At 40.4% G+C, this 12482-nt stretch overlaps 1 protein-coding gene across 1 annotated transcript in view; it reads right to left on the reverse strand.

Moving 5' to 3' along the window:
* Positions 1 to 12482, reverse strand: part of LOC100759959 (ras-specific guanine nucleotide-releasing factor 2) — a 230159-nt gene that overhangs the window by 114108 nt on the left and 103569 nt on the right. Inside the window, exons 8-12 of the mRNA XM_027401746.2 lie at positions 11167 to 11276; positions 10332 to 10450; positions 4666 to 4826; positions 3433 to 3499; positions 2676 to 2812 (exon numbers count right to left, since the gene is read on the reverse strand). Of these exons, the coding sequence (XP_027257547.1) occupies positions 2676 to 2812; positions 3433 to 3499; positions 4666 to 4826; positions 10332 to 10450; positions 11167 to 11276 (594 nt within the window). The remainder of the gene's footprint in view (positions 1 to 2675; positions 2813 to 3432; positions 3500 to 4665; positions 4827 to 10331; positions 10451 to 11166; positions 11277 to 12482) is intronic.

The raw sequence follows: 12482 nt of genomic DNA on the forward strand, positions 1-12482 counted from the left end.
GGTATCCCCATTTACTGCACTTTGTGTGTATGTGTGTTTCCTTACCAAAGAATGTAATCAATATCAGAGAACTTCCTGTTGCTCTCTCCTCTTTTTCTTGCTTTATGGCACAAAGGGTTAGAATAGTACTTGGCATAGTAACACTGCATGAATGAAACTGTGAGGACTGTGAGGTCACATGATGACAAGTCATCACTGAAGATAGTAATTTAATGCATTGATTTCACTGCCACTTGAGGAGATATAACTTTCTACTAATGCTCTTCAATTGAAGATAAAATGAGTATCATTTGTTCTAAGGAATATACCCACTATTGCACCTGGAGGAACTAGGGGGAAGTTGAACACTTCTGCTTCAAGCCATAATCTAAGTAGAAAGAAGGTCTCACTTGGATGCTTCTAGCAGGCAAAAATTTGGGTCCCATCCTTTAAAAGACCAGGCATGGAATCCATCATGAACTCCAGGGGTCTTTCCCACATGCCCGCTAGACACCATAGGGAAGGGCAGGGGGCTATGATCAACTCATGCTCTGGTTACATCATAAAAAGATTGGAAAGCATTTGGAAAAACATCTGGCTATTCTCCCTCTTCTCCACCATTATATACCTCTTGGTTTCTCAACAATATCAAATTTTATGTACTCCATGAGTTACTTCCTTTTCTGTCCTAAGAGTCAGTCAATACCATATCCCCATATCTGAACAACACCTGGTTGCATTGGTGGTTCTTCAGTAAACCTTTGAATAATCAAAGAATGATCTAGAGTTTAATAAGCTCAGAAATTCTTTACAAATAAGAGAGGCTTACTGAAGTATTAATGCAGGTTGGAGGTAATAAAAGTATTAATTGGCCATCATAAGAATATAACTTTGTTCAAAAACTAAGGAAGATCTCATATTTTCATCCATTTTGAAGCCAATAAAGACACAGCTTCTCTTCTAAGTATTTACCACCATCAAAGCAGTCTGAGGGATAGACAGATAACCTGCACAGTGTGCTTAGTACCAACAAGAAGTCCTGGCTGAGGTTTGGGCACCGACTCCATGCAGCTAAGTAACTTTGACAAATGTGGATTTCCAAACCCCATTCTGACCTGCACAGTAAAGCCAGCAGTATTTATTTCTGCTTTCTTTTTAAAATACTATTATAAGGATAGAATGAGAGTGGAACTAGAAAACGGTTTTAACCAATAAAACAAAATGTTATGGTCATGCACTGTCTACTGCTCTCACAGTATTTAGTCACTCAAAAAGTTTAGGCATCTGAAGAACCGTGACCTTAGTATTTGCTTCCATGTATCCTATGAGAAAATTGCTATGAACTTTTCAGGAAAAAAGGAAAGCAACAAACTCGATGGTGAATACCTTTGCCATTTGCCCTAATCTTCTTCAAATGACAACTTTGGAAGTAAATTCTGAATGTTAATTAAAGATTTTATCAATTAACTAACTAATTAGATTAGAAATGAGTTCTTGCTTAATTGCCTGGGTTGGTCTGGGACTCTTAGATTCAAGCAATCCTCCTGCCTCCACTACCTGTGGAGCTGAGATTACAAGTACAAATCACCACATTTCACTCTGTTAACCTCCTTATAGACAATCCCTTTCCCCCACATTGGTAAGTGGAGCCAAAATCCATGTGGAGCAGGAATCAAGTCTAGCTGTAACTAGTTTGACATATTTCCAAGTGACGCCATAGCCTAAATAAACGTATCACTTTTCTACTTGAGCCTTGCAGATCCAGAAAGAGCAAGTCACCCAGATCCTTAATTTTTTTCTTCACAAAATTCAGGAAGCTATTTCCAGATTTCATCCTAAACATGCTGCCTCCTTTGGTTCTTTATTTTGCAAATTTTCACCAAAGTCCTTGATAGCTGTTTTTATCTCTCTCATCATTTTCCTATTTCAGAAATAGACAAGCAAAAACTGCCATTGGAGTCACTGGAAAAGAAATCACTGACAGGACAATTCAACAGTGTTCAACACAGTTGCAGCTGGTACAGAAAGCTTGGGAGTTACAATGAGGCTACATTTTTAAATAATAAAATAAAATGCAATAATGTAGAACAAAAACTAAATAATCAGAATTAAACAAACAAATAAACAGAAGGAAAAGAGCCCAAGGAAGGCACAAGAAACAGACACACTCATGCTCACACTTTAGAATCCCATAAAAACACTAAACTGGAGGCCATAATATATATGCAAAGAGCCTGGTGTAGATCAGTTCAGGCCTTGTGAATGTCATATGAGCCTTGCTCATGTTGATTTGGAGGCTTTGTTCTGGTGATCTCCTACCCCTCTCTCTGACTCTTTTTTTCATAGGGTTCCCTGAACCCTGAGGATTTAATGGAGACATCCCATTTAGGGCTGAGTGTTCCAAGGCCTCTCACTCTCCACATAATGCCTGACTGTGGGTCACTATATTTGCTCCCATCTGCTGCAGGAGGAAGTTTCTCTGATAATGGTTGAGCAAGGCACTGATCATAAACCACATTTTAAGTAATCATTAACAAAGAAAGAACAACAAAAATGCTAACGGCCTGTCAAAGTGTGTAGTGACAATGGTAGAAAGCACAGTAACTTAACAGTATGTGGCTATTCTAGCAATCCTCAGTAAACAAACGTTTATGCTGAAAAATTATGCAAATCAGGGAAAAAAGTGGCTTAGTTACCTGACTGATGTCACTCATCCATGCTGCTTTCTCCTGGCGTGAAGGTGCTAGCAAGACCACAGTGAAAGGGGCAGCATTCCGAGGCTCCACTACTATTTTAAAATCCAGATGTCCAAACATGTGGCCGGAACCTTTGGCTTCAATACATGTAAACCAAACAATTACAGGTGAATGCAAGAGACATGAACAGCAGCTCCTCCCATCCGGCCTTCATACTGGTACCCACATGCAGACTCTCACTTAGGCAATGTGCTTCTGAAGCATGCAGAAGGCCTAGCACGTGAGCTAAGGGCAGCAGGTAACTTCAAACCAACCTCCCTGTTTATGCTTATTTTAATGTTCATCATGTATAGAAATCCTGGTTTAGTTCAAACCCCCTTTCTTCCTTGTCTGTCCCTGAAAAGACACTATCATGTGGCAAGCACTGCAGAATGTCAGTTCTCAAAGATGGTTTAACAAGTCTCACAGGTTTAACAGATAAGTGGCTTTAGAGACTTTGCCCTGGAATCATGTCTGCCCCCACGGACAGCCCTTCTTAGCTCTGTAAGAACTTGACTTACACAGCTCACACACCTTGCCCACAGAGCACCCCTCACACACCTTACCCACAGAGCACCCCTCACACACCTTACCCACAGAGCACCCCTCACACACCTTACCCACAGAGCACCCCTCACACACCTTACCCACAGAGCACCCCTCACACACCTTGACTGTTTTATTCCACCACTGACCCAAGAGATGGGGAGTCACTTACAGTCATCGTCACTTGCGTCGGGCTCTTCAATCAATGTGCATTCTATGAGGGAGAGGACTCCACCTGTCTGGAAACAAATGGATTAGTGATTAAGAGGCAGGTAGTCTTGTGCAGTTCAGGAAGTTCTGCTTTGTAAACTTAATATTCAGTTGTCACAGAGATGGCAATTCTACATCATAAATAATTTTTCACAGAGTACAAAACTAAACAGAATAAATAAATTAAAGTCATTTAACCTTAATTAAATTCTTCCCACACTCTCACTCTTGCCCCCATTGTTTATAAAATTTATTAAAGCCATCTGTGGGAGATTAGACAGTACCACAAGTGACTTCAGAGAGTAACCACAGCCCAGCATTGTGAACTGGCCATCCAGGAAATACCTTAGGAAATAGAAGGCCATTGTCAGGGTGTGAATAATAGTTTTGAAATTCTCTTATTGATTATGTGTGTGCATGTGTATGTGTGAGTGTGTGAGTGTGAGTGGGCGAGCGCATGCGCACATGGGATAATGCTATGCTGCATGTGAGAAAGTCAGAACTGGTAGGAATCCGTCCTCTTTCTATCATGTGAGTCCCGGGAACTGAACTCAAATCATAGGGCTTGGTGATAGGGGCCTTTATCTGCTGAGCCATCTTGCTGGCCCAGAGAATAATGTTTTTAAGTAACAACAGGAGATAAATAACAAGTTGGCAAACTTTTCCTACAAAGGTCAGATAGGAAACATTTTGGGTTCCTTGAGTGACATCATTTCTATCCTGACAACTCAGTTATGTGATTTTAGTGGGAAAGTAGCCATGGGCATGCATGGTTATGTGCAAATAAAATTTTACCACTAAGAATGGGTAGCAAGCTTTAGGCTGTAGTTCAATGGTCCCTGATACACAGTGAGATAAAAGAGCAGTTGTCAAATATTTCATCTGTGAGTGTACTATGGCAAATGGACAAGATAACTATGACCCAGTAGTTTTTAAGTGATAATAGTTTTGCCTCGATTTTGATTTTAATATTTCTTCTTTATGATGATGCAAACTTAAAATGCATTTTTATTTCCTTGAATCCAAATAGCAACAAAATAAATCCCAGAGCTGGTAGGCACACACTGCCTCTCCCTGCACAATCACAGCCATCCATTTCACGACAACAGCAAGCACGGGAATGGCAGAATCAAATTAACCTCAATGGCCCTTCAGTGCTGGGAAGACAAATGAAACAGACATGGAAGACCTGTACCTTGAGCAGATGCAGCTTTCCTCCTGAACTTCTTGTACAAATCAAAAAGTGTTTCGTAAATAAGAAGCACTGTCTCTCGCCTTCCTTCTTCAAAGACAGCGAGCCAAGGCGAACTTTACTGAGTTTCCCCCTCTCAACGGAAGGTACTTGAATAAGAGAGCCTGGTGATTACAAAAGTGAAGAACAGATAGCAATTAAAATCTGGCGAGGACCATGCCCTTGGCAATACACACAAAGATCTGTTTCCCAAAATACCAAGGATGTATTTGACATGCCATTGGAAAACATGAATCTCCTCTATTCTAGCTAAGGAAACAACGTGCTGTATTTGAAGGGACAAGCTGTTCCCAGCATTGTTGTGAAACAATTTGGACTTGATTCTTCATCTATAAACTGGAAGCTAAGTCTGAAAGAAGGCCAGCTTAAAATCGAAGGATTAATATGTTGATGCCATTTATGAACTGACTGAATAAATTTATACATTATATAATTATAGATAATAATATGATAGTTTGATCAATGTAAGTAGAATTTATCCTCCCTGGAGCAAACAAAATAAAAAGCATATTAGTAGTTTACTTTGTATTTTTAAAATAGATGATATAATTGCATGTCTCCTATAAAGATACATAAATTTATATGATATTTAATTAAGGTTTCTTTTAAAAAGCTATTTCAAAATGTATTTAAATTATGAGCTATACAATGAACCCCATTCTGTACAATTAATAGATGCTAATAAAAGGAAATGCAAAAAAGTGTGATTAAAATATATTGTGAAGCCCAAATGGAAAGTAAACCACACCCAGAGAAAAGCTGAGTCCGCTCAATATAGAAGTGATGCACAGACTTCTGTAATAGTTATACAATGTCTAGGAATTCTCTAATCACGTGTGGACTAGTCAAAACTTCTCCAATCCTAAAGAGAAAACTCCAGTCTCTTAAATATCAACCACAAAGTACCAAGATTCTTGCAAGCTCCTTGGTTCTAACTCCTGAAATCACTGGAGCCATTAATGACCTGTGTAATCCACTGTCCTGTGCAGTCCTACACAGGCTTTCATGAGCCCACAAGAACCACAAAGTACACAGTCAACCCTTAAATACTATCAGAGGCATCTCTCAGAGAAACAACCTTATTTTTTCTTCATGTCTGCTGCTTTTATTTAACTGAGCACAGATTAGTTCTATAATGAATAGTGAGAAAAATCCTAAAGTTTCTTATACAAAGAAATATAAACCGAAGGCAATAAAGCCATGTGAGTCACAAAATTACCACATTAACATTAACTTATGAATGTTCTGAATTGCATCTTCCCATTAACAGAGCTGGTGAGACACACGGGACCCAAGTTCCCATGCCTTGACCTCACATCATCTATTTAGGGGAGTGATTAGGTGGGATGCTTGACAGACAGAAAGTAGGCAGCTCTTCTGGGCTTAAAGAATAGCAAGGAACCAGTCTTAGGGGAGGGTGTAGGAGTGGGGAACAAAGGGCAGGGAGAAGGCTTGACTCGAAGGAAGGGGTTGGACAAGAGGAGAGTAGCTGAAGGAGGTGAGGTGGGTGGGAGCAAGCTGACAGATTTAAATTTGAGGAGTCGAGGAGGTGTGGAGAAGGCAGAAAGCTTAGGAAACTTTCAAGCAAGTAACTGCAGCAAAGTGTTGGAACTCATGAGACTCAAGGAAATGGAATTAACCCCCCTTTGCATTTTACTAGTGGGGAAACTAAAGGCCTCACATTGGTGCAGGGCAGACAGTGGCAGGAGATTTAACAATGTAAAAACTGGAACTTGAAAGCAAAGGGAGGAACACATCCCAGGTAGTCCTACTATGAAGTCTGGCTAGTCAGGGCTGAGTGGCAAGGGGCACTCTGGCAAGTGTCTTGGTGGACCAATAGGTCACTGAGCCATTTTCAGAGAAGCTGTTATCAAGTCAGTGAAAACTCTATGATAATGTGTTCATTGGCAAAGCCTTCCAGCAATTTAGGCAATTTTCTAAATCAGAAATTACAAAATTTATGATTAGCACATCTATTAGCTATTATTGTGAATGTCAGCTTTGAAGTTTAAAAAAAGTTTCCTTGGCAACCATACACTAATATGTTAAATTGTAACTGTCCACTAAAAAGGAGAGTATCTATGTTAGATCTGGATAGAAATCTATTCAACTAAAACTAAAAAGCAAGAAATCTCAAGACAACTTTAAGAGTTTATAAAATAAAATGCTTCAAAATGTGTTTTAAGTTGTTTTTCTCACATTTCATCTTTTGACATATTTCAATATAACCTTGTGACTTTCAGAAAAGATTCCTAGCAAGTTAATGTAAATTAGACAAATGATTAGTATTTGGGAAAAATTATCACATCCTCCTTATGAGCCATTTCTGTGGCTCTGTCCTTAGCATCCTGGTCACTGAGTAGCCAACAACTGAGATCAACCTGTGGAAGACTTCTGATTCTTCCATTGCTAATTCCCACAGAATGGCCCCCAAGCCCTGCCAATGCCTCTGCTCTGAATTCTAACCAGCAATGAAAATATGAAAGGTGATATTCAGGCTGTTGAACTTGGTATCTGAGGTGGCAGAGCTGCTATGCTCTATGCTGTACTTTCTTACTCTGAGGAGACCTTATGAGGACTAGGGTGATTTATTTCTCTTGGAAATCATAGAAAGTTGAAAGAACAGATGCAAGCATGTAGTGGTGGCGCACACCTTTAATCCCAGTACTCGGGAGGTAGAGGCTGGCGGATCTCTGTGAGTTCGAGACCAGCCTGGTCTACAAGAGCTAGTTCCAAGGCAGCCTCCAAAGCCACAGAGAAACCCTGTCTCGAAAAACAAAAACAAAAAAGAAAAGAAAAGAAAAAAAACAAAAAAAAACAAAACAAAACAGATGCAGGTATGCATATATTGAAATAGATCTTATACCACCATTGGAGTGATTAATAAAAATACTAGAACACCATTAAAAATAAATCATAGTCAATTTGAAGGAAATGAAAACCCCAATAGTTTAATGAATAATACTTTTAAAATGTGTTTTGTGGATGTTAAAGCCTGTTAAGACGATTTTGTAAAAGTGCTAACAGGAGAAATTAAAGAAAAAGAGTGCAAACTTTCCTAATTATAACTGATTACTTTCTAATTTCAGATTAAGTTCTGATGTTTAGGAACAAAAAGACTAACCAGATCAAACACACAGCAAGATCAGCAAGACTGCTGGAAAGTAACTAACCACACTGACATTACTGTAACAATAACATTCTGGGCAATCAAGGCAGGCCCTGCCTTAGATGTAACATATAACAGAATAAATAATGTATGGATGTGGCTTCAAGGGTGAAGCAGTATATGATTTTTACTTCTTAAAGTGCAACCCAAAAACTGTCACTTATTCAATGACCCTCAAGCACACTTCATTATTTGTGTTTTTATTTTTCAGACTCACAAGAAACTAAGTTTTGCAAATACATTGAGTGATTGTGGATAATAATTAAAAGTACATCCAGAAATTGTACGTGTAAGTTACAGAAAGTTTTCTGTCCATTCTTAGATATAAAGTACAAGTCAACTAGGAGACATTTTTAGAGAACTCTAAATGTAAGAAAGATAGAAAATAAATATTTTACAAGTTCCATCAATAAACTGTTCAGTCTACTTCAATGTCCCCTTTCCCAGTAGCTTCCTTCAATAGACAAGGTGAGGCAAAGAGAATTCCGGGGGATGTTGCCTTTCAGAGTTTGCAGTTACTGGGAGAGAGAGGCATGCAGACAGATATCTTCACACAAAAAGGCATGTTCCATGCACAAAAGGACTTGAAAATGGAGAGGAGAGTCAGTGCACTGTAACTCCAGGCAAGTGGATGGGAAGAGGAGAAAACTTCAAAAGACCTTGTATCTGACCTGGACTTTCTAGGTCAAGTAGACCTTTCATAGGCATGAAAGAGGCAGAGTGGGACTTTCCTACTCCCAAGTAGAAGATGACACAGGTGAAGGCACAGGCAGGCAATGTACCTTAGGGCAGAAAGCCAGCCACCATAGGGACATAGGCCATACAGGACAGGACAGGAATTGGAAAGACCTGGTGTTGTTAGCATTGTTTACTACATACCTTAGTGTCAATATGGGAAGAGAAATATTTCCTAAAATATACTTCCCAAATTTAGCATATGTGTAGTGTTTCTCCTTGTAAATAAGTAATAGAAAATAGAATGACATGTGTTAATCTTTTTGAGTATTTTAGGCAAAAAAATAATGTGGACTGCATAATGTTTTATATTATTAACATATTTTAAGCAGAATATTATGGAAGGAAACAGTAATAGCTTCAAATGATATTGGTGCGTCATGGCCAGAAGCAGCATAAATGATTAATCAAGTTCCAAGTTTATGTTTCAATCCACACCAATTCCAAAACTATAAAGATATTCAGCAGAGCTTGCTGATGGCTCAGACCCAGCACGTGGAGCACCCCCACCCCCAGGACATCTGAGCACTTGAACGTGTCTTAGGATGTGGCTAAATTCTTGCAAGAGCTGAGGAAGGATGTACATCATCAGGCTGGTCCTTCTCCAACATTTGTGACACAACTTCATCTCTTCAAAAGCTTAACTAATCAGGTGTTGCCCCTGGCAAAGCATATGTCTGTAGTGATGTATTATTTGTGATTTATTAAAGCTTGACTGAGGATTCAGAAAAGCAAAGTCAGCCTCAAGCTATAGAGGTCAGGCAGTGGTGATGTAACCTTTAATCCCAGCAGCCAAACACTAGGAAGTGGTGGCATACACCTTTAATCCTAGGACTCAGAATTAAGAGATAGATGGATCTCTGTGAGTCCAAGGCCACCCAGATCTACATAAGAGTGAATCAGTCTGAAAGAGAACTTTAGCTCAACCAACATTAGGGAAGTATATAAGACAGAAGCAAGGTCTCAGAAAGGTATCTGTTCTCCAGCCACACTCCAGGCAGGAGTTGAGAAGAGTTTGTGCATGGGTCAGCCCTTTCAGCCTGAGCTAGAGATGAGAGCTAATGGCTGGATGCTTTGCTTCCCTGATCTTCATCTTGAACCCCAATATCTGTGTTGGGGTCTATTTATTATTTGTGTTACACATGCCACACACAGGATAGCTTCACCATCTCTGAAGCTGGGCAGGGACCTTTCACCTGGTAACTGGAGTTACCAAATGAATTAAATTATAGCATGTGGCACTGACTCCAAAGTGCCAGTGAGAAAAGGGAACAAAAGACAGCTTTTTTCACTTTGGACACTGTCACCACTCTTATGTGTAAGAACTTTGAGGAATGCCAGTCTCTGCTGAGCCTTTGCCTGGGTAGCATCACCACTTGGCACTGCCATTCGGGTTGGCCAGACCGACCTGTCCTCCTTGGAGCTGTAGAGAACGTCCGGTCCACTGAGGAGGGGAGTCCAGCCAGAGTATTGATTTACTGTCCCACTTGTGCTTTGCTATTTTTGGGCTGCTGTTTTTCATGGCCCCTGAAAAGAAATAGCACAGAGGTGGACCTCAACCACAGCCTTGGTCAAGGCCACAGGGGTGTCCTGCATGAACTGCACCAAACACATAGGCCTGCTCCAGAAAGTGTCCCTGCATCTGCCAGATACCGTGACAGACACACAGATCACATAAATCAAGGGTCTGATCAACAGGTCTTACCTTGGCGGATGAAAGTCTGGCTGGTATCCAGCAAAATGTCACAACCCTCCACTATCATCCTTTCAATGGCGAGGTTTTTCCGTATGTTCTCAGTGTCACTCACTTCGTCATGCATCACTCTGTAAGAGACAATGCAGAGAGGGTGGTGGTAAGAGACAGTAGCTAATGGCTTTAGCAGACAGGGAAACATGGCGCCACTTGACATTCGCAGGTCTGAACGAATTTAACTGAGACAGTAAGAGAAGACTGACCCTTAGGCTTCAGTCAGTCAGCCTAAAGCAAGGCCACGCTATGTGAGCAAATTGACAATGGCTAGGGGACCAGCCATCAGTGAGTGGCAATGTTTGCTTTAAATGCAACAGGAAAGAGACCTAGCATTTCACAGATGGTTCCCTTTGTTAACATTGAAGTCTCGCCCCTTGAAGACACTGAGATAGAGACTGCTATTCAACTTGACACATTCAATCTGAATAGTATTGGTGACAACCTGCCCATTCTCCAGCTTCATGAAAAATCTGAATACAAAAAAATGTAACAGAAAGTCATTTTCCATTCTGATGAAAAAAAAGAAGTGAATACTTGCAAACTTAACCAAAATATACTAGAACTCAACTATATAAATTCATATGCTATGAGAACTTTTCAGAGATATTTTTTCTTGACTAAAATGAATGTGTATGGTAATTCTACACCATATCTTTTACTCGAAGCCGAATCTAAGAAGCTGGATCTACCATTTGCTTCCTCTCCCTTGAAACCCACATGCTGGGTTTAAACAGGAGGCCACCATACTGTTTCTTTCCCACTCTGCCCTTCCCACAAGTTCCCTGCATACCTGGACAGTTCCTCCAGCTTTGACTTAGCAAACTCCAGACTTTTCCTCTCCACGTGTTCGTGAGGGGTGTGAGCCAGGAGTTCATGCAGTGTGATGATATACCTGGGGATCTAAATACATACAGAGATGAGTGTGAACAAGTGGTCCAGGTAGATGACCTGGGGGACACTCAGAGAAGTTCATCACTATCCTTTTAATTGTGAAGGTTTTACATTTTTCAAAAGAATACATATAGAGTGAACTGAGCTTCAAACCTCATATAATAAGAAAGTCTGTGCCAAAAATGCAAGAAAAGTTGGTCATGAATGAAGAAATCTAGTATAAAGGAGCCATTGTTTAAGTTTGTACATAGTCATGCATGTTGGAATCAGGGTTTTTGCAGACTGGTCATGGGGAAGCAGATATTGCTGTCATCAAGGCACTTGAGTCTATTTCTAAAGGTCTGCTGTCTGTTTATGTGCTTTAAAAAAACTGACAGACCTGACAACGCGCTCTTCAACAACTGAAATCCAGAAGGGTATGTTCACCTGTCTTGACAATCTCATCCTTTTTCACCTCACTTCTCCCTCCAGCTGTGCAAGCACTGCTTAGCTAAGTTATTTATCTGTGCTTCTGTTACAGTTTATGAATTCCATATGAGACTTTTAGTAAACCAAAGAAGAGACTTAACTCAAGTTACAGATGCAACATACTTTTCTCCACAGCCTCTTAGAAATCAGGGAGCTCCACTTCAGAAAGATGTGTGAGCAACCGCTCCAATGGATTGCTTTCTGTGGGCCCAGGAGGACTCTGAGCTTTGTGGACACGTCCACTCCTCCAGCACCATAAGGATTAGCTCTCCACTTGGCAAGTAAGAAAATAAACATCAGCAAGGTCCAGTAACTTATCTAAGGCAGACCTTAGGATAGAAAGCAGCTTCCCAGAGCTCTGTGTGTAGCTTGTCCCCTCTGTCCTTAGTTGTTGGTGGGCCTATCTGTGGATGTGTCTTTGCTGTTCACTTGTGTGGCCATCATGGGGCTATTGCTATTTGTTCATGAGTGCCTACTTTATGTATTCACACAGACAAGAGTCAGTATTAGCATGGGCATTAACTGCATCTTGATGGTGGAATCAAAGTCTTAGGAAACACAGGCAGATCCCATGGTCAGAGAAGGGTAGGAAATAAGAGACCATCTCACTGCAGGACAGATGATGGAAGAATTCTGCCTTTTCCTATAAACTCTTCACCAAAACATCCTTTAATACCACCCCTGATGGAAAAGACTTCTGGAATGCAGGTGCTTACAAATAACCCTTTTGTTGGCACAATCCCACGA

The sequence above is a fragment of the Cricetulus griseus genome, chromosome 2 (genome assembly GCF_003668045.3).
Source record: "Cricetulus griseus strain 17A/GY chromosome 2, alternate assembly CriGri-PICRH-1.0, whole genome shotgun sequence".
Classification (NCBI taxonomy): domain Eukaryota; kingdom Metazoa; phylum Chordata; class Mammalia; order Rodentia; family Cricetidae; genus Cricetulus; species Cricetulus griseus.